We start from the raw sequence: 27,110 nt of genomic DNA, 5'->3' as shown, positions 1-27,110 counted from the left end.
AGTGCGCATGCGCACTTAAGAGGCCGACACTCGGTGACGCCGTGTTCCCGCCAAGTCCGGTAGTGTATGAGCCCCACTCCCCTCCGGTGCCGGCCGGTGGAGGAGTAGTCTGTGCTGCAATGTATAGTACTATATATATATACGGGGTGTGACAGGCCGAGCATGTATATATGGTTAGTCAGAGAGGAGGAGGACTGTTTCTGTCAGTCAGACCTGTATCTGTTGGCCCTGTAAGGCCGGGTCACAAGGGGTGGGCTTGTTGCGCGGACCCCCTCACGGAAAAACTGCGGCGTTTCCAGTAGCAGCAAAGTGGATGAGATTTTGAAAATCTCGTCCACAAGTACAGAGAATGCTGCGCAGTTGCCATGGCGATGACGCGGCTCCTGTGGCCATTCTGCATTGATGACTGCAGAGCGGCCGCTGGACGGATGGCTTCCGTTGACTTCAATAGAAGCCGTCATGCTGCGATTTCTTCTCCGCTTGTGGGCAGGAAATCGTGTTTTTCCATCGCAAGCTGCGGCGCTGGATTGGTTGCGGGGTCTGGAGGTGGAATCGCGCTCCGTACTCCGCAATGCAGATCCGTCCGTGGACAGGAGGCCGAACGCTGAAAACATCGCAAATGGGAAGGAACCATTGAAAATCATTGGTTTCCTAGTTCTCTTTGCACGCACTTTTGCATCCTGTGAAAATTGCGCGATTTCATCGCCAGTGTGCCGGTGCCTCGAGGGCTCATTCAGTTGAACGTGATTTTGGTGTGTAATACACGGGGAATGGAGTCAGTAGTTACGCCCTATTTCTCCGCTTACCACGCAGCATGAGCCCTGTTCGCACAAGCAGCGATTCATACGAAACACGCATGCAGATTAAGCGGCTCCCCGCGGGGCGTTCAGGCTGTGCTGCCACTTTGCTTGCGACACCAAACGTTACAGTACAGATGTAGCAGAGTTTAAAGGGAGCCTGCTGCGTCTGAACAGCGCCGTAAACTAAGGCTGGCTGCACACGGCAGAGCCGCTGCCCACAGCGGATTCCGTCAGTGACCGCAGCCGGCAGCCCCACGAACCTGTATTTTCCCTTCTTCTTCTGTACCACGGATGTGATAGTCGTTCAGGCGAATGGAGGCGAAGCGCCCGGCGATCATTCCGTCCGGCTCACCTCCATTCACAGACACTGCGCGGCTCCTGTTTACACAGTTGTGCTGCTAAAACCAAGAGACTCCAACAGATAAGTGATTTCTCGCTTGGCGCCCTGTCAGCGGCCGTGGTACGATTGTCGCCTGAATCCACTGTTTCTAGCACAAATCATCCCGTTTAAAAGAATGTTAAGTTATGGTGCTTTTTTTTTTTTTTATTCACCCGCTCTTCCGTTGCTGCGGCATCCCTCGGTGTAGTCCACACGTATCACCAAAGTCTGACACACTTCAGACTGCCATGCTCGCACTTGCCCATAGACTTCTGCTGTGGCTATGCAAATAATTGGCCACAGAGGCAAATGCAGATTTACGTCCCCTCACACGGGTGTATTTGCACAGCAAAATTTGCGCGCACAATACACAGCGGTTGGCTTCTGTGCGCGTATGTTTCCTGCGCGATTGAGTCGAACAAAAAAAAAACTGTGCGCTTAATTTTTCTGTGCATTTACACATCCAAAGTCCCCATAGTAGTCAGTGGAGATGCGCAAAGGTGCGCATAATGTACTAGGAGATGCAGGAAGAACACCACATCTGGAACTCATTAGAGTAATTAGCCATTTTAGTTGGAGCGTCTTTGTTTGCCGCCCACAAAAAGTACAATAAAGTACGCCAATGCGCACGCAAAATAGCATCATTCACTCCACAAATAAGCAGGCGCACACAAGTACACATACACTCGCGTCAAGGAGGCCTTAAGGCCCGTTTAGACGGGATGAACGGCGATGCCCAACACCTGTCCCCGCACATACTTGGTGGCTCACAGCGGGGCGGCAGGAGATTTCTCTCCTCGCTCTCCCGGCCGTTCAGTACTGAACCGCTGCTATTTACACTGAGTGATCAGCTCATCGTCCATCGTTTATACAGCATATACGATGGGCGATAAGCTGATCACTAAGTGTAAATAGCAGCTGTTCAGTACTGAACAGCTGCTATGTACAGTCAATGGAGAGGGGTGGGGGAGAGCGAGGAGAGAAATCTTGCAAGTTGGGATAACTTGCTGGTCAGTGAGGGTCTCAATGCTGAGACGCCTGTCAATCTCAAGAACAGGGGTCCCGTGTTCCCCGCAGTCAGGTGCAGACTGAATGGATGCTCAGGTATTTCCCTCAGCCTTCTTGAAATGAATGGAGCAGTGACTACATGCTCGGCCATTGCTCCATTCATAGTGATATCACTGTGGGGAGAAGGCGCCCCCTGCTGTGACAGGTAGAAGGGGGCAGGGGAGTCTCAGCAGTGAGTTCAGACTAATCGGCAAGTTATCCCCGATCCGCCGTGTGAACATACCACAATGCAGGCACCCATGTGTCGCACATGCAGTGCAGGGACTTGGTCAGGATGGAGAGTAGATTACAATAGTTTTGGTTTATATGGAAAATCGCTGTGACCCCTTAGGCCGGCCTTACACTGGCGATGGGCTATTTTACGGGAATGAAGGAATCTCCTGTGAAAGCTGTGTCCGGGGAGCGCGATGTACTGCCTATGTTCTCAGCCACCCGAATCTTTTCGCCCGATTAGGCAGTTACTCGAAAAAAGCGATGCTCGATCGAGTAATTGCTCTAAACGAGCACGTTCGCTCATCTCTAATAGCAACCCATTGGGGTCCTGTGATCACATCATGGGGATCTGAGGGGTGACAGAGGGAGCTAATTATTTTATATTAATTACACGCAGGAGTCCATTCTTTATCTTCATGCAGATGAACATTTCCAGAATGTCAGAATGCTTCTAACAGAAATGAATAACCAAGTGATTACGAAGCCAGTGTGATTACTGCATCCGGCCCGTTACGTATGTTGGGGACATACAGTTCATAACAATAAATGTATTCTGCTATGTATTCCACAGTAAAGAATGGCGCTCAACGAAAGCCAGCAGCGATTTCTTCAAGTACTTATGTCCCATGGGATTATGGAAGATTCAGCCGTAAGGACATTGCATAGACATTGCTGTGAGGTACACAAAGGTTAGTACACTGTTATCTTTCTATTGCTCAGATGCAGTCTTTCACACGGGCCGACATTCTTCTAAACGACTGCACGAGCGCTGACGTCACCGCTAAGGTCGTCTGCGCTCGTGCCAAGCATATAAACTGAACGTCTTGCCACCGGCTCGCAGGCTTCTCGCTCGGCGCTTAACCTCCTATGGGAAGCACTGAGTGGGTAGTGTTTACACAGGACAAGAAACCAGCAAGCCAACGAGGGTTTTTAAGCTGACTGAAAAGGCAGCTTAACTTCTTAATGATGCGGCCCTTTTTTTTAACATTTTCGTCGCCCCATCAACGCTGCTGTATGAGGACTTGTTTTTTGCTGGAAGAGTTGTATTTTTTTAAATGTACTGTTTAATGTACCATATAATGTACTGAAAAACCTTTAAAAAATATGAAGTGAAGTAAAATGAAAAAAAACTCAACATTCCGCCATTTTTCGGTGCGTCTTGTTTCTATGGCGCACAAACTGCAACAAAAATGACATAACTTTATTCTATGGATCAGTACGATTACTACGATACCAAACTTATATAGTTTTTTTTTTTTTTTTTGCTGTACTACTTTTTATTTTTTTTCAAAGACATTACATTTTTTTAAATTATTTTCTGCCGCCAACTTCTGTGCGCAATAACTTTTAGATTTTTCTGTCGACATGGTTGTGTGAGGCCTTATTTTTTGCGGGATGTCCTATAGTTTGCGTTGATACCATATTTAAAATATATATGACTTTTAAATCGTTTTTTAATGCATTTTATCTGGGAGACAGGGTGACCAAAAAAAGTGCATTTCTGGCGTTCTTTATTTTTTATTTATTCACCGTGCGGGGTAAATAGTTACTTTGATAGATGAGACTTCTACAGACACGGAGATACCAAATATGTGTATTTTTTTATTAATTAGATTCTTTTATTATAAATATGGCAAAAGGGGGGTCATTTGAACTTCATTTTAAAAAAATATTTAGTAAAATTTTATTATTCGGATGTTTACTTTTTTTTTTAGCCTCCACAGGGAACAACAACTAGGGATGCTTTGATCGCTCCTGCAGTATAATGTAATGCCATGGCATTACATCACACTGCGATCGGGCAGGCAATCTATCAAGCCACTCCACGGGGATGGCTTAGTAGGCAGTCTGCTAACCCCTTAACGACCGCCCCATCGGGAAACTACGTCCTGCTGCTGCAGGACGTGTATGGAGGGAGGTAGCGCCGCTATCTCCCTCCATACAGCGCGGGCATCAGCTGTTTATTACAGCTGACACCCGCGGGCAATAGCTGCGCTCGGCCGTTCGGCCGATCGCGGCTATTAATCCTTTAAATGCCGCTGTCAATTCTGACAGCAGCATTTAAATATCCCGAACGCTGTTCGGGGGTCCCGCACGGCCCCCCCGCGGTGAGATCGGGGGAGCCGTGCAGGTGTCACGGCAGCCGGGGGCCTAATGAATGGCCCCAGGGCTGCCTTAGCAGACTGCCTATCAAGCCATCCACACAGGGTGGCTTCATAGACTGCCTGTAAAAAAGCAGTATGACGTAATGCTATAGCATTACGTCATACTGCAGGAGCGATCAAAGCATCGCATGTTAGTCCCCCAGGGGGACTTCAAAGTAAAGTTAAAAAAAAGATCAATAAAGTTTTTTAAATTGTTTAAAAAAAAAAAAAGTTATAAAAGTTTAAATCACCCCCCTTTTGCGTATCCATTATTAAAAAATCAAAATCATAAAATAAAAATATGTATTTGGTATCGCCGCATCCGTAAAAGTCCGATCTATCAAAGTAGCGCATTATTTTTCCCGCACGGTGAACGTCGTGTGAAAAAGAAAATAAAGAACGCCAGAAATACACTTTTTTAGTTACCCTGTCTCCCAGAAAAAACGCAATAAAAAGTGATCAAAAAGTCATATGTATGCCAAATTGATACTATCGGAAACTTCAGGACATCCCGGAAAAAATGAGCCCTTGCTCAACTACGTCGATGAAAAAATAAAAAAGGTATTGCGCGCACAAAATGACCGCAGAAAATAATTGAAAAAAATTAAATATCTTAAAAAAAATAAATAAAAGTACTACAGCAAAAAAAATACTATACAAGTTTGGTACCGTAGTAATCATACTGACCCATAGAATAAAAATATCAGGTCGTTTTTGTTGCAATTTGTGTGCTGTAGAAACAGGACGCACCGAAAGATGGTGGAATGTCGTTTTTTTTCCATTTCTCTCCGCTAAGAATTTTCTAAAAGTTTTTCAGTACATTATATGGTACAATAAATAGTGCCATTGAAAAATACAACTCGTCCCGCAAAAAACAAGCCCTCATACAGCGACGTCGATGGATAAATAAAGGAGCTACGATTTTTTAAAAGGGAGTAGGAAAAAACAAAAATGGAAAAAAGCTCCGTCACTTAAGGGGTTAAGACAGCCTTGGGGCCTTTCAGAAGGACCTCAGCTGCCATGACACCCGCACGGGTCCCTGGAATCTCATCACGGGGAGCAGTACGGGACGTTTGGGGGGATTTAAAAGGCTGTCAGAATTGACAGCAGCATTTAAAGGGTTTATAGCGTTCGTCAGCCAGGCGGCTGATTGCAGCTATTGCCAGCGGGTGTCAGCTGTAATAAACAGCCGATGCCTGCGCTTCATGAAGATAGATCGCCCCATGATCCCCCTTCATATATACCCTGCAGGACGTATCTACGTCCTATAGCAGGAAGGGGTTAAACAACCGCAAACGACTGGTGAGCATTTTTTTTTCCTTTTCACATTCACACTGAACGATTATCGCTCAAATTCGGGACAAGCTTTTAGTGATAATTATGTGTAAAATGGGCCTTTAGTCTCTGTTCATGCTTGCATTGTGGTTTCTGTTTACACTGAAAAGTGAAATGCAGTGCTGGATCCATTATATGACAACCCATTGACTTGAAATGGAGTCCATCAGGTTCTATACTGCAAACATAAATATGTAGCACGCTTCATTTTGAACTAGGTCTTTATCATGCTTGACAAAAGCCTTATTTCGGTCAAAGCGACATTCGTCACATTTATGCTGGATAAATAGACTATTTTTATAACTTCACATCCGGATAGATGCCGTCGCTTTTTACATATTCTGGTAATCAAATATCCATGAGGGATTCTTGGACTTTGGTGACGCTGCATCTGCGTTTCAGTAGTTTAGGACGAGCTCTGTTGGTTCTGCAGGAAAAGGACATTACAGTTTGGGACAAACAGAGCCCTTTCTAATTTAACCCTTTCCAATCTAATTTGGGTGCGAAAGTGCGTTGTAAATTGCTTGGAATTACTGAACAAAACACATAAAATGATGTCATGATGATTTTATTAGCAATTTTTTGAAAATGTAAATGTGAGTTATGAGTATTTCACATTGGGAATATCACTTGTAGTAATCCTATAGATGTATGTATACTAATATTAAATTTATATAATAATACTCTATTCATTTCTAATGATATCTATCTATCTCAGTGTCATGCAAAGGCATCCTATAATTGTGCATAGAAAGTGTATAGCATATGTTCCTAACACAATGCTGGACAGCTCTTGCCTGACATCGGAGCTATGCAAGGAAATCTCAAAATCAGATGAGGTCTGACACTGGATTGGAACGGGTTAAATTGTTTATTAGGGCTACTGGCATGCATTTAGTGTTATTTTAAAGCACTTTTTTACCCTACACAAGGCTTTAAATACTGAAAAATTTAAAAGAAGAAAAAAAAATAAACATAATTGGTATTGCCTCATCCATAACAACCAACACTATAAAATATTACATAATCTACCCTTCACTGTAAATGCTATAAAAAAAAGCGCCAAAATAGCAGTTTTCTGATCATTTTGCTTCGCTGAAAGAGAAATAAAAACTAATTTTAAAAATCATATATACCTCAAAATAGTGGCAATAAAAACTACGAGTTGTCCCACAAAAACAGACTGATACAGCTGTATCGACTGAAAAATAAAAATGTGGTGGTCCTGGAATGTTACTTCACAAGAATTCTTTAAAAAAAAGGGTTTTGCAAAAGTGGTAAAACAGAATAAAATCTCACTAAGGGCTCCTGTCCACGGGTGATATGTCACTGCATTATCGGCTATAATCCAGCCGTAGGTAATGCAGTGAACACTTTCCATAGACTTAACTATGGAAATTGCACGCATAAATCTCATTAAAATGGCTATCCAACCCAAATGCTTGTACATACTGCAGCACATGCCAGTAACCGTCCCCAAACGCTTTTTCCAGTCATTAAACTCCCTTATCATCTCCTTTGTATGGAACTCCTCCCGTTCCAAACTAAGCCTGTCGACATTACAAAGGCCCAAAGAGCAAGCTGGAATGGCCCTCCCGGACCTCCGACTCTATTACCTGGCAGGACAATTGAGGAACATACGGGCCTGGGTCCTAGACGGGGAACTGCCCACAGCAGATAAACAACTGGCGAAGCAAGTAAAAGGTAATAATCTCTTAAATTTCTTAGAATTCCCGCAATACACTAACCCCACCGACATGGTCCCGCTCCACAAACTGGCCCTTGGCGTGTGGAGGGAGGTGAAGATACTGCAACGATACCAAGACATAATACCCGAGCTCCGCCTTTGGAATAATCCTGGTCTCACCGCCTTACAATCAGTCCCAGATCCACAATATTGGATGGCTCAGGGGGTACATACACTAAGTGACATATACGTAGATGAAGCATTCCCTACATTTACAGAGCTACGCGACAGGTTGCAGTCCCCGCATCTCCAACTATTCCGATTTTTCCAGCTAAGACACGCTTTGAACTCCCAATTTCCGCCCGCCTCAACACATGTATCCAAGTTCCCCACAATTGGCATCCTCAAGTCTCAGGGACCTAGGGGGCTAATCTCGGCCCTATACACACATCTCCTCTCGGCAAAAATAGCCCTCAACCCGCCTCTAGCATATGATAAATGGAAGCAAGCTATTCCATCCCTCACACCCGAGGAGTGGCAGGACATTTCCGAATCCCACTTGGCAGTTTCCCCCGCCGTAAACAACAAATTAATCCAACTATACATAACGCACCAGGCCTACCTTACCCCTAGCCGCCTATACAAAATGGGCACTGCGTCCTCAAATGCTTGCCACAGATGTCGCCAACCAGAGGCAAACTTCTGGCACTTGATATGGGAATGCCCTCTAATTAATGAATACTGGTCGGAAGTTACTGACCTCATAAACACACTATTACCTCCCCCACTGGCTATCGACCTAGACCCCAGGGTGGCGTTGTTTGGCCTACTGGAGGAGGAGGTGTGGCCACACCACACCCGCACCTTTCTGGAAAAGGTGCTGTTCCTGGCCCGCAAGGTAATAGCCATGAAGTGGATGGCTATGGAAACCCCTTCAATCCTACATTGGACCCAAGTGGTAAATACCGTAACCTCTTACGAGAAAGTTATCTATTAAAACCGGGGATGCCTGGCGAAATTTAGGAAAATATGGGGGATGTGGATCGACTCCCTCTCTACCGTATCTATGGAATGAGCCTCGAGGCCTGATTTATACACCCTCCCTCCCTCTACAACCCCCCTTTCTCTTCTCCCTCTACTTCCCCCCCGCCCCCCCCCTCAAGCCAAGTGTCAGCAGACTCACACTGTAGTTTTTTCATTGAGACTGAAATAAGTCAGAGCAGAACTGGTTAGGAAAAAAAAAGTTGTAAAGTTTATTGTTGTTAAGTAATCTAAGAAATACAGTAACAAAATTTGCATTGATTTAATCATAACGGAAAATGTATATATGAATAAGGATGTATCTAACAAAATTTTCTTCATTCTGTATTTTGCAATGCCTTTTTCAAAATAAAACGAATTTTAAAAAAACTATGGAAATCGCAGCCCAACGTCCAACGTGGCATGCTGCGATTTGCCGCGATTCTCCGCTGTCAGCCTATCTATCAAATACGCTGACCGCTGAGACATGTTAGTTCTCCCCCCTGCTCCTCCGCGGCAGAATATGGCTAGCGATATTCCGCCTCGGCTGTGAACAGGCAGCTTGCATTTGTTGCCATTGTTGCCATAATCGTAATGACCCGTTAAATAAAGGTACACATGTATATACTACACTGTGGACGCTATAAAAATACATTGTAAAAAACAGTTGACAAATTTATTATTTTTTTCATTGTCCCGAGCAAAGAAAAAATAATTGAGTTATTCATCGGCATAAAACGCAGTTGGCATGCTCAGCAGCGCCACCTTTTGTAATTGTCAGATGTATATATTGTCGATATTGAGTTGTTTCGAGTGGCGGTCACGGTCTTTAGGAGCAACATCCAGTGTGACAATTACCACTAGGACCACCACTGCCAGAGACGCTGCATTTGAACTTTCAAATCTTCATATTCAGTCATTTTCTGTTGTTTCTCATCGACCCTCCCGTCAGCAGGAACAGCAATGTCAAAAAGCCGCACCCTTTTCCTTTCAATGATGTTCAGATTGGGTGTTATTATTTTGTTTAATGATTTTGCTTTAATGCAAATGCTGAATGGTGAGAGGTGTTGTTTCTAAAAAATCCACATTTCCCATTTTGTTGTTTCAGTTCACTACGCCCATGACAAGTTAGATGATTTTATTGGTGTGATCAACAAACATTTGCAGCCTCTGTTTATGCAAATTAGAAAAGGAACAGATGAAAATGACGGGAGAAGATACTATGCCCTGGTACGTTACTTGTTCTTTTCCCTTACACTATGTCACACAGTCTTCTACATTTCATTAAAATTTTCATAAAGTCTACCTGCCTCATTAAGGTCTGTAATCTTAATGCAAGGAATAACCACAGCACTCCAAAGTATATAATTATTTTGGTTTATTGACCCATGAATAAGTCCATGGCATTAGTATAATTCATTGTTACTAAATGACAGCCAGACATTAGTATGGACATTTCTGCCGCAGGATATTTTTCATCATGATGGCAAAGCAGAGACATTGCCCGGACTATTGCCATCCTATTGAAAATGGTCCTATGAACAAAACATCAGGCTGTCATGTATTAACAACACTAGTGAATTACATTAGCGCCCTGGACTACTTCATGTGTCAATAAATCATAAGAATTGCATACTTTGTAGTGCAGCAGATTTTCCTTGCATTATTGAAGAACTGGATCCAGGTCTCCTATCAGCACACTGTTGTACGGAGTGCAGGAACATTTATTAAGTAGTTACAAGAAGGTCTGCAGTCTGTCGTTGGGACAGACCCCTTTTAAGATGGTTTTTTTGCACACTGGATTTGGAGTTTGTTTGGCATGTCCATTTGAAATGTGCTATCAAATGTATGATACAGACATGTGACTCTGTATGTCGATATACATGTGTCTGCTATTGGCTCGTATTACATAAAATAAAAATACTTTAGATTCCAGTTTTTTTGGAAATCGTAGTCAATTGCTCTTTTTTAAATGTAGTTTTATAATACATAGGTACACCTATGTGAACGGAGTCTTCATTTTCTTTCAGTGAAAGAATATCTTTTTTAAGCCCACACAATAGTCTATTCATTTTTCTCAACTGATTTTTTTTTTAGGCTGTGACGAATAAGAAAAATTGGCATCATGGTTTTTCTCGTTGATCCTGCATTGTGGTTGCTCAGAGCTGTTCCACGAATATTATGTAGGCTGCGCTTACACATTGCAGATTACACAGCCATTTGCAGGTTCCTAACAGGAATTCTACTCACCCCACCTGCAGCTCCAGTCCGGCAGCAGCAGTACAGAATCTGTGACCGCTGATTTCTCCCCCCACGTGTCTATGTGCACCGTCCTGTACACAGCACAGACGCCGACGTCAGAGGTCAGCGACTTAGCAGCGGCTGGGTGGGTGGAAAGCCTGTAGGGATGTTGCTGGCCAGAGACCAATAAGGGGATTGCTATTACTCCTGGGGCCAGTATGGTGGGTCTCTATTAGGGCTATTTCACATTGGTGTAAACGCATTTCGGTCATGCAAATACACTGCTTATTTGCATGACCAAAAATCGTTTTTGCGGACGCAAAAAAAAAACAACATATGGGTTTATCAAAATAGTGCACAAATACACAGTGAAAACACACGTTTCCTGTGAATTCATTGTATATTTGCGCTCACCCATTCACTTCAGTGGCCTATTGTGGTGCGTAATGTCTCATACTTTTTCATGCGATCGCACATTGCGTGAAATAACACGCTCATGTGAACAAACCAATTGAAATCCATAGGTTCTATTAACTACATATTACACGTGTAATATGCTGTGCAAATACGCTTATGTGAACAAACCCTTACTATGCATTTAAAATCAGCCCTTTGAAGGCAACCATAAGGCTGATAGGACAGGGCAAATTCCGCATGCGCATATGTGGCAGAAATCTGCTGAATTTTTTTTTTTTAAGTGTTTTTTTTGAGGCCGAAATCCTTGGTGATTTCGCTGTGTGCTCATACCCTAAATTTGATTGCCGGGATCTCAGGAGTGTATGTGCGCTAGCTTTCGGCTAGTTTTTCTGTTTTAATAGAAAAAAAGGTTTGCAGAGTCTTTGGAAATTTGATCATCTGACTCATAAGGGTTTTCTGAGTTAAAATAATAACTTGCAGACTGTGCCTGAGGATTCTGTGGACCCATGTGATCTGCTAACATGGAGTAGTTTCTTATCGTTCTATGTTACACTTACAAGATGACTTCCGGTCCTGGAAATCTGGCACTATTTTCTATGGAAAATGTTATTACTGTATCAATTTCCAAATAACTAGAATGTCTGATCTGTGCCAGAGTGTATTCATGGGTGTTCCCAAATCACAGACCTTGAAAAGTGTACTTTTCTGCATTGTATCTGAGATATTAAAAGATCATTTTAAAGGGAACCTGTCACATTGTGCCGTGTAATCTGTGGGCTGCAATTTATAAAGCAGGATTGGGCTAATTCATATATCATCTTATGCTAAAAGATCCGGTATAACTTTGTAATGTTCTGTCATTATGAGTCCAGTGGGTGGTATCATTAGTGATAGTCTTCCCTGCACGATAGTGCATACAGGAGTACGTGACTGTCACTAATAACTCTGCTACCGGGCTGCTAAGCCCAGAACTAGATTTACCTTTGAACACTTTTTTTTTTTCCTGTTATTAGCCGACATCAAGTGTCCTAATGAAGGGATAGATATAGTAGATTTTTTTTGTTGTTGTTAGATAGAATTCTGGCTTTGAAATGCTTTGCTCTTAGGCCTCGGTCACACGGGCGGTTTTTCGCGTGATTTGCACATGCGATCCGTGTGTATATATAGGCCCAATGCATCCCAATGGGAGCGGGCACATGTCCGTTTTTTTTTTTTTTAACTTCACTTTATTTATCACATAAATTGTACGATACAGGAAAAGAAAATGTAGAATGTTAAAGTTCAGTCTCATGTCATACATATACTTGTTTATGCATTTGTGGGCTTTGCTGAACTAGGAGAGAAAAAAAAAAACAGAAAACAATGCATTTTAACACTGCCCTTAGTATTTTCGGCTGGAATTTACTTTAGCTGTATCTTCATGTTTTATTCACATATTTATTATTTTTTATTTAACAGTATCGATCTTGGTATTGTTCATATCTAGAGTTTGAAATAACTAAATAAACATTAACATATTAACCTTAAGCAATCCGTGCTGGTCGTGTTTTTATTTATTGATATGTTGTTTAGTCTGAGGATAGCGTGGAGTAGGACTCCAGCCATGGGCCCCAGATCTTATGGTATTTGCTTGGGCACCCTCTCTTTTGATATATAATTTTTTCGTATGGGATTATCGAGTTTACCAATTGAATCCATTGTGTGGTCGAGGGTGGGTCCGTGGCCATCCAGTGCATGGCTATCTCTTTTCGTGCTAGGAAAAGTACTTCTTTAAGAAATATGGAGGTGTATTTTGGCCAGTGCTCCTCCTCCAGTATTCCAAACAGAATTATCTTAGGGTCTGTGTTTATGGTATGGGGAGGTACTAGTAGTTGGTTTATTCGGACTATTACGTTGGACCAATAAGCCTTAATAGCTGGGCAGTTCCAAATTAGATGCCAAAAGTCCGCGTTCGGTTGGTTACACCTATGGCAGGAGTTTGACTGAGTGTTTCCCATTTTATATAAACGGCTAGGGGTTATATATGATTGATGGATAATATATAGCTGAATCAATTTGTTGTTTATAGCAGGGGATACTGTTAGGTGGGATTCCTCTATTTCTGTCCATTCTTCCGGTGTCAGGGAAGGAATACAGATTTTCCATTTGTCGAAGGCGGGGGTTGGATTAGAATTTAGCTTTGCTGAGAGTAGGTGTGTGTATAGGGTTGAGATCAGACCCTTGGGGCCCTGTGATTTTAGTATGCCGATCGTGGGGAATTTTGATATTTGGGTAGAGGTCGGAGGGAATTGAGTGTTCAGCGCATGTCTCAGCTGAAAAAAACTGAATAATTGCAGTTGCGGGGTCTGGAGCTGCTCGCATAACTGGGTAAATGTAGGGAACACTCCTTCCTTATATATGTCACCTATCGTGGTGATTCCCAGGTTGGTCCAATAGTGGGTGTCTGGGATGGATAGCAAGGCGGTCAGCCCGGGGTTGTCCCAAAGAGGGAGATCTGACATCACGTCGTGGAACTTTTGTAGTTTTTTAACTTCTCTCCAAACACTGAGTGCCAGCTTGTGTAGAGGTAATACTTCAGCTGAGTTTGAGCATTCTGGGAATTCTAAGTAGTTTAGTAGGTTATTGCCTTTTACTTGTTCCGCCAAGTAGCTGTCTGCCGTGGGCATCTTTTTGGAACGGAACCATGGTTGGATGTTCCTCAGCTGTCCTGCTAGATAATATAATTGGAGATCTGGGAGGGCCATCCCCGCTCGGTCTTTTGGCCTTTGTAGTGTCATGAGGCTTAGTTTAGAGCGGGTGGAGTTCCACACAAATGACATGATGAGGGAGTTAAAGGATTGAAAGAGCCGTTTGGGGACCTGTAGTGGCATATGTTGAAATATATATAAACATTTAGGTTGAATCGCCATTTTGATTAGGTTTATACGGCCTGCTACTGATAATGGTAATTTGGCCCATTTCTTAAATTTGTGTCTTAGAGTTTCTTGTAAGGGAATAATGTTATGGTCTATGGCACTATGGTATTCGCGCGACATGATTATCCCTAGGTATCTAAACTTAGAGACTGTTGCAAGGTTATATTTGATGACATGGGGATCAGTTTTTGGGTTAGGGTCAGTATACAGAATTGTGGACTTGGTCCAGTTCACAAATAGTCCGGAGAATTGGGAGAATTGGTCTATGTAGGTCATGGCTTGGGAGAAGAAGGCTTCCGGGTTTGATAGAAAAAGAATGGTATCGTCCGCGTATAAGCTCACCTTACTCTCCACTCCCCCCATCTGATACCCGTCACGTTATTGGAAGATCTCAACCGGATTGCCAAGGCTTCTATGGCTATGGCGAACAGAGCTGGGGATAATGGGCATCCCTGACGGGTGCCTTTCGTGAGTGGGAATTCTGCCGAGGGGACCCCATTCACTATTACATTAGCCTTTGGGGATTTGTATATGATATTGATCCATTGTCTGAACTTGGGGCCAAACCCGAAGCGAGTTAGGCAGGCCTCCAGAAAATTCCACTCCAGGGAATCAAATGCTTTTTTCATGTCTAGTGAGACAAGGGCCCAAGGCATGTTGTATTTCCTGCCCAGCTGGATCACCGTTTGTACTTTTCGAATATTAATTGGGGTGGATTTACCTGGCATGAAACCCGTTTGATCAGGATGTATAATGGATAATATTACTTGGTTCAGCCTGGTAGCAAGGACTTTGGTGAGGATTTTATAGTCTACATTTACTAATGAGATGGGCCGGTATGAGTTGCAGTCCGTTGGGTCCTTGTCAGGTTTTAAAAGGACTATAATAGATGCTTCATATAGAGAAGGGGGGAGAGACTTTCCCAGTTGGGCCTGATGAAGGGTTTCGTGTAGAAGTGGGATTATTTGGTCGCTGTATTTCCGATATATCTCTATTGGGAGGCCGTCGGGTCTGGGGGATTTATTGGGTGCCATATCTTTAATTGTTTGTTGAATTTCCTCTATTGTTATTGGGGCTTCCAGCTGTTCTATTTGTTCGGTTGAGAGTGTTGGAAATTTTAGATCTTGTAGATAATTAAGGGTGTCCGGGAGCGATTTGTCTGAGGATGACTTATAGAGGTCTGCGTAGTATTCTTGGAAACGAGCTGTTATGGATTGTGCATCTGTTAGTTCTGTGCCCTGCGTGTTTTGGATTTTTAGGATCGTATTTGCTTGGTTTTCTTGTTTGATGAGATTCGCCAGTAGATGGCTTGATTGGTTACCCAATTCAAAGTAGTGCTGTTTCGTAAAGAATAGTTTACGTTTGGTTTTTTCGTGTATTTGGATTTTGTATAGGCCGAGCCAATTTGTTCTATTAAAATCTGTGGGGTTGGCGCATAGGTTTTTTCGGCTTCTGATGTTTGGGTCTCGAGTTCTTTGTCGGTTTGAGATGTTAGTTTTTTAATATAGGAAATGGCTGATTTGAGGCTTCCCCTAAGGTATGCCTTAAAGGTGTCCCACTTCAGGGCGTAATGGGTGTTACTCTCATGGGCCTCTAGAAACATTGAAATATGTATTGGGGTTTGGTCGTTAGTTTTTAGGAGTTTGAGCCAAAAAGGATGTATTTTCCAGGTGGGGGCGCGTCTGCAGCTGGGGAATTTAAGGGTTAATAGTATTGGGCTGTGGTCCGATGTGCCTCGTGGGCAGTGTGTTACATCTGTTGCATAGAGTGCCAGTGACGGGGAAGATAGTATGTAATCGATTCTTGACAGTGTGTTTTGGCCTGTGGAATGGCATGTAAATTCAAGGGTGTCTGGGTGTTTTAAGCGCCAGAGGTCTATCCATCCTATACTTTCAACGAGTTGTTGCATTGGGGAGTTATTTGGGGTGTGTGGTCTAGGAGACAAGTGGAGTCTGTCTTTATTTGGGTTCATTACCCGGTTGAAATCCCCCATGCAGATAATATACGCCGAGGGGAACTGATGGGCGAACGTTATTGCCGCCTGTAAAAGGTGGAGGTTGTCGTGGGGTGGGTTGTAGATGCACATAATGACGTATGGTTTAGAGTCAATTTCGGCATACACAAACACGAATCTGCCATCAGGGTCTCTTTTTATATTTATGGGGTTCCATCTCAGTGATTTATGTATAAGTATAGAGACCCCTCTGGAGAGAGAGGTGTGGAAGGAGTGGCTCGTCCATTGTACCCAGGGTTTTTTAAGGGAGTCTGCTTTATCTGCAGTGAGATGAGTTTCCTGCAGGCCCACGATGTGGGGATTAAAATGTTTGATGTGTGAAAAGACCGCCTTGCGTTTGTTAGCAGCGCCCAGACCTCTCACATTCCAGCTAAGACACATCAGTGACATTAGAAAATATTGTAATATATGGCTTAATCGGGTGTTTTGGGTAGTGGGGATCTATTTCTTTTTGCATTAAGGAAGGAATATTATACCAGCACAGACTTGCTTGTACCTCAACTAGTACACATTTATAACATTTTAAACAATTAACACTCCGCTTGACATGAATATGTCGCGGGTATTTAGATTTAGGAAAAGAAGTAAGCTACAATCTGGTTGAGAGTAGCTGTTGTTGTGAGTTGGGGATATTCTTCTGGCCTATAGGGGATTAATTCCGGACTACAGATCATAGGCTATTACCGCTATGGCGGTAGCTGGGCTGTCGGCCGGTACCTCAGAGCCCAACTGTAATTAAAGGAGGTCTGCAGCTCCTTAACATGTTCTTTTTCTTTATGTTATCACCTGTAAGCCAGTGAATCATAAATCTGGGTATACTTTAAAGAAAAGAAATTTACGTTATCTTTAAATTGCTGCACGGGTTATTCCGTCTCGGGTGACACCGGATGCATGTGGAGCCACTCCGTGGCTTCAGCTGGGGATTGCAGAAAGATCACTTTGTCGTTCGCCACAATCCGTAGGCGGGCTGGGTATGCCATGGAGTACTGAATGCCTCTGTCTCGGAGTTTCTTTTTAATGTCCATGAAAGAGGCTCTTTGTTTCTGCAAGTCCGCTGAAAAGTCAGGGAAAATAGAGATCGCCGCGTTGTTATATTTAAGGGGACCTTTCAGCCTGGCCTGGCGCAGTATTGTGTCCCGGTCTCTACAGTTCAGGATTCTTGCCAAAAATGGCCGCGGTGGGGCGCCCGGTATTGGTGGTTTGGTCGGGACTCGGTGGGCTCTTTCTACCGTAAAGGAGGCTGAAAAGGTGTCCTCGCCCAGCATATTTTTGATCCAGTTTTCTGCAAAGGATTCTGGTTGGGAGCCTTCGGCTCTCTCTGGGAGGCCTATTATACGTACGTTATTACGACGAAGCCGGTTTTCAAGATCGTCCGTTTTGGATTGCCAGAATTCTGCTTGCCTCACGGCTTTTTGGACTGCTTTTGGGAGCGGATGTAGGGTATCTTCTACTTTCGAGATTCGGTCTTCCATTTCGTGCATCCTGCCCCGCATGTTTTGTAAATCTTGTCGTAATAAGGTGACGTCTGTTTTAACTTCATCTATTTTCCCAGTAAGGGAGGACTTGCAAGTATTTATGGCTTCTAGTAGTTGACACAGTGTAGGTTCTGAATTTTGTCCCGAGTCGGCTTCATTATCTCTGGTTTGTACGGTCCAGGACGAGCGTGGTGTCTGTTCAGTTCCCTCAGCGGGGTCTGATTAGCGCTGTTTGCACACTAGCTCCTGTAGGGGTTGGAGGCAGCCCGTTGTATCCAACGTGCTCAGAGTTGGCAGTGAAGGGGTGCCGATATGCAGTTCTGCCTCCCCAGCTCCCCTCAAGCGCAGGTCGTCCAGCGGGGCTCGGGCCGTCCTCCGCTCGTCGGCGGAGGTGGAGGGAGGCGAGCTGTGGAGATCCGGCGGGGCTCTCCGGCGCTGGCCGCGGGACCGGGGGCAGTGGCGGCGTTGCTGTAAGTGTTAGCGCGGGGACCGCTCCGGCGCCGCTCTCGTCCGACGCAGGGCGCTCCAGGGGTTGGGTGGTGGATGGTGCACTCACCCGGTGGTGGCAGAGTCCCGCAATGGAGCGCCGCGTCGGGTATGTCCGGGTCCGGCGGTGAAGGGGTGTCGGCGCGCGGTCTCCCTCGGTGTCGCTCCGGCGCCCTTCCCCCGGTCGAGGAGCGAGGTTCGTGCCTGTCGTCAGCGGAGGTAGGGGGGGTTGCAGGTACCTGTCGGGTGCCAAGTGCGGGTCTGAGGACAGTGGCGGCAGTAAAGGGTGTTGGCGCGCCGGCCGTTCCCGCCAGCGCCCGCCTCGCACAGGGGAGTTCAGGAGGGAGGTGGGCTCCTCAGCACGAGCCAGCAACCGCAGCTGGGTTAGGGCAGCGTTCGTGCCAGGTCCGGTGGATAAATTAAGGGGGAGCGGCCAGGATATTTGCAGGATTTTGGGATCCCCTGGGGAGCTTCACTCAGATGCGACCGTCCATCTTGGTCGCTGGCCACGCCCCCCCCCCCCCCACATGTCCGTTTTTTATGCGGATGTGCAATAAATTATAGGACACAACGAATCGCATAATGCGCCTATCTGCGCACATTTGCAGGATGGTTTTCAGGGAAGGGCTTATCTTTTAAGCCCTTCCCCGAAAATTCATACAGCGAAATTTCCCCGAAAATTCATACAGCGCTTGCCAGCAGCCCATTGCTTTCAATGGAGCCGGCTGTATTGCCGGCTCCATTGAATTCATTGGGCGAACATCGTTCTTCTCTGCCAGGCAGCGCTGGGCCGTTTCGCTGAAAACGCTACTAGGTGCAGATTTTTCAGCGAATCATCGGCCCCGGTCATGCGATTTGTGGATGCGCATTCCGTTATGCGATCCGCAAATCACGCGAAAAAACGCCTGTGTGACTGAGGCCTTAATCATTATTTGCTTATTCCTTAGGTGAACATTGCAGAAAATGACGTTACTAAAATGGCGACGTGTTATGCAGAGAACGAACTGGAATTATTTAGAAAGACGGTAAGTGTTGTATTATTGTTATGTGGTAATCAGAATTTTTGTTGTGCAAGCCCTTGTGGAAAAGTGGATCCTTTTGATGGATCTGTAAAGGGCATTCATGTAGTAATATCACCAGATTCCAGGATTTCTCAGAATGAATGAATGAATGAAAAAAAAAATGTAAGCATCTAGTGTTTAACCGCCTCTAACTTAGAAAGTCCTATATTAAAACAGGTCAGAACCTGGAGGTTGATGTACCTCATTTTGCTGTACAACATAAGATACGCTTCATCATAACCCTATATTTGTTGTAAATGATTCTATAGTTTTCTGTGGATGTCATAGCCTGAAGAGCTCTTGTATTTACATGACTGAACGTGCCAGGGCGAGGGAGAAAATCATGCAGGCAATTTGGACATTAGAGCATAATAATTTGCGTCTTTTTATTGTGACTACTAGTGCAACTGTGTCCGGTCTGTTTGCTGTTTTTGTTTCACAGTTTTTTATTTTTCACCCATTAACTTCAATGTGTGAAAAATCAACCACAATGAAAGCTGAAAGCAATAGCTTGTTTGTGGTTTTCAAACACGATTCCCATAGAAGCAGCTCTATGAAACTGGTAATTTCTTGCTGGCCTTCTGTTACTGCTGCCCATTTTGTGACAACCTATTGCATCCTTGTTAGAGGCATCACAACTGAAAAGTGGAAATCTTCATATAGGGTCACAACTGGGGCTTTTTTGCACTATTATTGAGTCAGTAAAAGGGTTGCAGGTAATTGTTCCTGTCTCTTTTCCACCTGAAAACAGTATACAGTGATTCACCATCTATCGCGGGGGTAACTTTCCAGAGACCCCCGCAATACGTGAAAAACAGCAAAGTAGCGGCATTATATTTACAAAAATTAATCTGTCGGGTGAACTGCCAAACAATCGCCAAAGTGAACAAACAGAGCAATGCTGCGACCCGTGAGCCAATCAGCGCCCGATGCAGAACACATTCTATCAGCTAATAGTGTGCCGTGTACAATCTCGCGCTGGCAGGTGCTAGTGGCGTACTGTATTTCCTGTATGTACAGCTAAATTCCACGATCTAGCAAAAAACTCTGCAAAAACAGAATTATATATAGTCTATCTAAAATCCGTGATGCAATCATTAAACCGTGATATAGCAAAGGATCACTGTATATCTTTTAAGTTCACTATTATGGTAGTGGTCCGGCTTCCTGCTTGTAACACAATGTTGTTAATAACCTTTTTGCAATGACAATGAGAAGTCTGAGATTAGATAATTCTGTTTCTTTTCATTTCTATTCACACTCGATCCTGAGTAGATGGACCTGATAATAGACTCAGACAATGGGTTTGCATCTTCAACAAACATTTTAAACCTCGCAGACCAACTACAAACCAAGAAAATGAAGAAAAAAGAGGTTGAGCAGCTGCTTCAGGATTTTGTACATGAAAAGTGGCTGATTGAGGTAAGATGCTCACTCCTAAGGCCCCTTTAGACTCGATGATTCTCGCTCAAAAATCGCTCAGACGTCTTTTGAGAATCGTTGGGTCTAACTGCACTGATATCATGAAGTTTTCGTCAACGAATCGCTGATCGTTCTCTTTCAGAATTCTGAAAGAGAACAATCAGCCTTAGCAGGAGTTCACAGTGGGATACAGCTGATACTAGTATTTCAGCTATATCCTGCTCCGTGAACACAGCCGGAGTATGAAGAACACACCGCTCCAGTTATGTTCTGCATACCTCGCACAGAGCGCACAGCTGTAGAACAGCTGAATATTCAGAGAAGAGAACAGCTGGATGCAGCAGACAAGCGGTCTTGTCTTCTGCATACCTCGCTCGGAGCGCAAAGTGATCACTCAAAACTTGCTAATTGCACACAACGATTATCGCTCAAGTCACTCAAAAGACATCTTTTGAGCGATAATCATTGTGTCAAAGCCAGGTATTAGACACGTATATCATCACACATAACAATGCTCTTTATTACTTGTAGTCCATTTGCACGGGACGAGCTGTCCGACAAATGATGCCCAGCAACTTGTCCCAGTGATGCTCACTCCTGTCCTCACAGCACTACTGGCAAGGAGGAGAAGCAGGCCTCCTTTCAGACTAAACGGACAGTCGTTCAATTTTCTGCATGCAGAAACTGAACGACTGAACAATTCTCGTTCAATCGCTGCAGGCATTTATGCAGGATGATTATTGTTCAAATTCCCAAGATATAAAATTATTCACAGGGCAATTTCTGGTGCTGACACAGCAATAAATGGAGTGATGGTGCGCATACGTGTCTTCGCTTCGTTCATACAGGCGCCATCAGGACTTCTGTTCTCGAGATCCCAGTGGCTGGACCTCCACTGATCGTAACGTTATCCCCTCCACTTTACAAAGTCTGTGACTGTTTTTATGGTACATTGGCTTGTGTAAAATAAAATGTATTGCCTGTTTTAATACATCTCTTGATCTGTAGAAAGATGGAGAGTACAGCCTTCACACTCGGTGCATTATGGAAATGGAACATTATATACAGCGCACATACCAAGACATTGTCAAAACCTGTGATATCTGCCACAACATTGCTATTCAGGTAACCTCTTGGTAGATAGTGGTGAATTATATTTATGTGAATCATATTTTACTAATGGGGACCGTGCCGCCTTTGTACTGTTCTGCTGTAGAGATTTACCCTTGCAACTTCTAAAATAATAAGCTGGAACAGCTGAAGTTTCTGCTGCTTTTTTCATGAATGACGAGCTATTGTGTATTTCCTTTGAGAACTTAATTTTTTGTTGGAATGCTAACTAGTCCAAGGAGTGTTATCACCCAGTCTAAATGTACTCAAATGTATTTTTCTGTGAACAATTTAACTAAGAAGGAAATTTCCACTTTTTATAGTGAGCCGTGCAACACCAAAGCTCCTGGGAAAGTAAGATAAGGTGGGAAGGGAATTAGGACAAATAAGATTGGGGGAAAAAACTGAGCAAACTCTTAGTCTAATATCACACGGGCGAGTGCAAAATCTCCAACATGTGATTTCCTTGCGGATGTGAGGAGTTTCTATATTAAAATCGCCTCCCATCACTTTGGTGAAATGACGATCCTCTGTGACTGCTGACAGCCGCAGTGGAGGATTGCGAAGTGTCTCCTGTTGTTTTCAATGGGAGACATTGCATCGCACTCATGTGCACCTAGCATATGCTGCTGCTGGTCCCATTGAAAACAATCGGCATTGCGAGGGCACGCCCAAATATAAGACGTGCCATGTGAAAGCGGTCTTAGGCTATACTACTGACCCTCTGGTTTCAGGACAAAATTCTATTCAGGCACCAGAGAGTGGAGGGGGTATTTTACCTCTAGATCAATTTCTCTGCTATCTCTCCATTCCAGGTGGGCAGTCATTCTTATACTTTCTAATTACACATCGCACATTGATAATGTTAGGCCGCTTTCACACAAGATTTCTGCGTTGCAATAAGCCCAAATCTCGCACAAGTATGAACCCTAGTCTTTCTAATAGGGTCATATACACGATCATTTATTTTTTTCCACTGAATCACGCTGCCAGAAAAAATTGTAGCATGTCCTATCTTTGGGCGTTCCCCCAGAACGTGTCGCTCATTGTTTTCAATGGGGCTGGAAAACACATTGCACTGCATGCTATGTGAGGTTTCTATTGGGAAACACTTGCCGATCCTTTGACGCATGTGTACTGAAGTGACAGGAGGCGTTCTTGACACAAAAACGCCTTGCATCTGCGGGTACCTCATATGTTTGCAAGCATGAAACTCGGCCAATATCGCACTCGCCTTTGTGAAACTAGCCTTCGGAATACCAATGTACTTCACCTGCTGTGTGATTGCCCAACGCTGCTCCCATGATCAGCACTAGCCAATCACAGAGCAGTTCATAGTGTAGTTAGAAAATAGCAGCAGCAATTTTGGCTGCTTGAAAATGACACATGGAACCAGAGGGACAGGCAGGAAGATGTATCTACAAATAATATCACGTCCGCACTCCGGTTAAGGGGAACGTAGAGGGTTGCTTTCACTTGGGCATAAAAACCCACCAGTAGTGGTTATCCAGCCAGTGGTTACTGGTTCCTTTTTAACTGGTCATTACTCACAACAGAACAACTATTAAAGGATTTGTGGATAAATTGACTCATTCTATACATGGTTGGAGTGCCCAAATATTATATATTTGTGGTAAGAAGTTTTTTAGATGAGGACCTGTCTGCCCTCCTGGAATGTCTGTAGTGCAGAGCCCATGAAATAACTGTTCTGGGGCACCTCTTGTTATAATTTTGTGGTGTTCTGTTCCTTTGTTATTCCTGCTGGAAATTTATGAATAAGTTGACTGACAGCACTGATTGGATAATGTGAAGACTATGTAGGGTCACCCCTCAACTAGTAACACCCAGTTGTCAATTTATTCATGCGTTTCTAGGAACGATAACTGAGAATCAGTAGAATGTAGAGTTATGAAGACGGATGTTGCAGAATTGTTTTATGAATTGGAAGTACAATGATTTGGGGAGCCGACGGACCCTCTGTTGTCCTGTGCGTGTGTTGGCTGAGCCCCCTCACTACAACTCGTTGGATTACATATGAATTGGGTTGTTTTTCTTCTCTTTCTAGGGTCAGCTCTGTGATAACTGCGGTATCAAGATTCATTTGACTTGCACGGCAACGTATTTCAAAGGACAAGCTGAGCCACGATGTCCTCAGTGTGCTGAAGCCTGGTCGCAGGAAATTCCCAGTAATACCCTTAATTAGGACTATTGTTATATGATGGGCACATGTACTGGTTGTACCTTCAGTCTTTGAAAAGGAATGTGCCTTAGCCTACACATCAACAAAAGAAAAATGGCGTGGTTTCAGAAAATTTCAAGGAGTTCTCTCAAAACAATCCCTGTCCAGATGCCTTATTAAAAATTAAAAAAATGGTTCAGAGTGCCCCACAAACATAAAAGAAGACATATTCAGCTCATCGAATGTTTTGCTGTTCCTGTTCTTCCGATACCTGGGCCCATGCTGTTCTCTGCTTCCAGACATGTGACCACTTCAGTTAATCACCAGCCAAATTGAGCCGTGATTGGCTGGAGCAGTCACGTGTCGCTTGGATTGGTGAGGTTGTCACTGCTGTAAGGGCGGAGCAGTGCTGCATGGGGGGGACAGATAAGGGCTGTATGACTTGTTTTATGTTTGCGCAGCATATTGAACTGGTTTTCCATTTATTTATTTATTAAACCGATTATCTCTATTAGGTATATGGCTGTCATTAGGGGTTACCCCTCTGATTTGGATCCCCACTTCCATGAGCCAGAGATGAATCCTGCTGAAACCAGTGGCTCTGGTGATCCTGGCCTGTCCATGTAATTCATTTAAATGGACAGCATGCAATACTACATTTTCACTGCAGATACCTCGTGAAACCAGGCCATAATTGATCAGTTAAACCACTGTTAGCTTCGCTATGAAAATGGGTTGTGATGACGCGACAACCTATATAATAAAACAAAATATATAAAGGGGTTTTCCGGGACTTTAGATTACAATCGTGTTTAATTTTTTTTTTTCCTGGAAAGCAGGACTCGCATATAGGATTATAAATAATAAATGTGGATTATGTACTTCACAGGATTGGCACAAAGTGATTCCCAAACTCCTTCCACATCCCAGAAAGACAGAAGATCAGGAGGGAGGAGAGGAAGCAGCGTAGCAGCAGCCACCAGATCAAGACGATCATGACAAACGCATGACCTTATCGTTTGTAAAGTTTTGTACAAATTAGCAATTTAGCTTTTCTTGTAAACCTTTGAAATATGTCATATCTAAATGTTAAATGAATCTTTGTTTTTTGTAAGTCTTTAGTGTTTCATAGGTAAATAAAGAAAGCACACGACTTACGATCATTTACTGCGGCATTAGTGTTTTTTGTTTTTTTTTCATTAGAAAAACATGGCTGCTTTGTTCTAAAAGTCTGTAGTGTACTTTGTGCTTCAGTTCTCAGAATCTCTGTTTGCAATCAGTGAACAAAAACATTTGTTTTATATGCAGTGAGTGAAAAAGTTGTTTTTCATATTTACTGCATTCAATTTGGGTTTGCTGGATTTTTTAAAACTGACAAATGTGACAAAACCATTAAAAAAATTGCACGTCTTAATATTTCACACAGGTTGTCCGCTTAGTTGATGAAATTACATGTTTTTACCCTGCCAATGGCTGGGTTAAAATGGGTAGATTGGTGGGAGTATGACTGCTGGGACTCCCACTGATCCCGAGAACAGCAATCCTGTACCCCCACCTTCCCCGTATTTGGTAATGCAGGATGGATTCTGCCTATTATCCCTAACATACAAGAGAATGGGCTGACAGTCATAAATGCGCGTCTGCAGCCACATTAATTTCAATGGGGCAGACAGAGATGGCCAAGCATAGCACTCAGCTATTTGTCAGTCCCATTGAAGTAAATGGAGCGGCACCGCTTCATTCATTGCAATGGGGCTTTTCGAAAATAGCTGAACATAGTACTCAGCAATTTGTGTCAGTCTCATTGAAACAAATGGAGCCTTGGCTGCGCATGTGCCACCGGCGACCCATTTGCTTCTCTGCTGAGAATAATAGACAGAATCTGCCTATAATTGTAATCCTGCCTGTGATGATTATGAGAGGACTGCTGAGAAGTGATCTCTACTAAACAGGAAATGTGAGACTATTATTAGGCTGCTGTTGACTGTTTTACATGCCTGAACAGCCAGTCAATTCTGACAACAGCATTTAACTGTTTCGATAGTCGTTTAAGGGCGTATTCATCATTGCACTCAGAGCATGGAAAACCTAGAAACAAGGGCTGTAATATTAGGTAGTGACTGCTGTCAGTTCTTTGTCTCTCACTGCTGGTTGCCTGTACTCTTCCTTTACGCTGACATAAGTACCATTAACACTCACCCTGACTCCACCTGAAAGCAAATACAACCTTGCAGTTCTATGACCTTTATAAACGCACTCAGCACATGCAACCTTCAGAGGGTTAATCCCTATAAATCCTTTCAAGGGAGGTGGAGTACAGCCAACCAGGAGTGCCTAGTACTACAGCTCTAGTTTCTATGTTTTTCATGTTCCATTGCACGCCAAGCATGCTTGATGAATACACCCTAAATGCGATGTGTTTGTGGGGTGCTGTTCTGGTGTCATGGCAGCCAGAACCTTGTGAAGGCCCCTGGGCTGCTATGTATCTCTGCCTGTTAAGATGTGCCTGTGGCATGTCTTAATAGAATGCAGCAGAAACACAATGTACTGCAATACTGAAGTGTTGTAGTATATTGCATAACTGATCAAACGATCGCCAGTTCAAACTCCTTATGTGGACTAAAAAAATGAAAAAATAAGTGGAAAAACGTCTTTTTCTAATAACCACAAGAAATACACATTAAAAGTTTAAATAAACTCCATTTTCCTATATTTTATAATTGAAAAAAAAAACCATTTAGTATTTACGACGTCCATAAAAGTTTGATCTATTAACCCCTTGAGTGGCGGGCTTCCTACCACCCTGTCGTGCCCACCAGGGCAGGTTTTTTAAAATGGTCTAATCATTGAATTTCAACTAATTTTGCAGTTGTGTTTCAAGAGCCATAACTTTTTCATTTTTCCATTGACATGGCCATATGAGGGCTTGTTTTTTGCGGGACAAGTTGTGATTTTTTAAACAGGGGGGAGGAAAAAAAGAAATGGGGAAAAATGAAAAAGAGGGGCCATGTCATTAAGGGGTTAAATAATGTATTAATTTCCTTCTCTGGGTCATTACGACGCATGGATACCACATGTGTGATTGTATTTTTGATTTTTTACAAAGTAAAGGGAGACAAGTGTTTTTATAATTTTTTAAATAAT

General features: G+C 43.6%; 1 protein-coding gene across 1 annotated transcript; it reads left to right on the top strand.

Annotated features, from left to right (window-relative positions):
* On the top strand, positions 1–25,141 carry NSMCE1 (NSE1 homolog, SMC5-SMC6 complex component). The gene is made up of 8 exons (XM_066576326.1): positions 1–59; positions 3,032–3,149; positions 9,755–9,876; positions 19,142–19,219; positions 20,531–20,677; positions 21,686–21,802; positions 23,853–23,973; positions 24,856–25,141. Exons 2-8 carry the CDS (start codon positions 3,038–3,040, stop codon positions 24,963–24,965), a joined length of 807 nt encoding a protein of 268 aa, XP_066432423.1. The 5' UTR covers positions 1–59; positions 3,032–3,037; the 3' UTR covers positions 24,966–25,141.
* Positions 25,142–27,110: the final 1,969 nt, after the last annotated feature.

Source organism: Eleutherodactylus coqui, chromosome 8, assembly GCF_035609145.1.
Source record: "Eleutherodactylus coqui strain aEleCoq1 chromosome 8, aEleCoq1.hap1, whole genome shotgun sequence".
NCBI classification, from domain to species: Eukaryota; Metazoa; Chordata; class Amphibia; order Anura; family Eleutherodactylidae; genus Eleutherodactylus; species Eleutherodactylus coqui.
This window is presented reverse-complemented; position numbering and strand designations above follow the sequence as displayed.

Coding starts and splice junctions, on each gene's coding strand:
- NSMCE1 (XM_066576326.1), top strand. CDS start 3,038: ATGGCGCTCAACGAAAGCCAGCAGCGATTTCTTCAAGTACTTATGTCC. Junction 19,220..20,530: donor TGGAATTATTTAGAAAGACG/GTAAGTGTTGTA, acceptor GATCCTGAGTAG/ATGGACCTGATAATAGACTC. Junction 21,803..23,852: donor GCCACAACATTGCTATTCAG/GTAACCTCTTGG, acceptor TTCTCTTTCTAG/GGTCAGCTCTGTGATAACTG.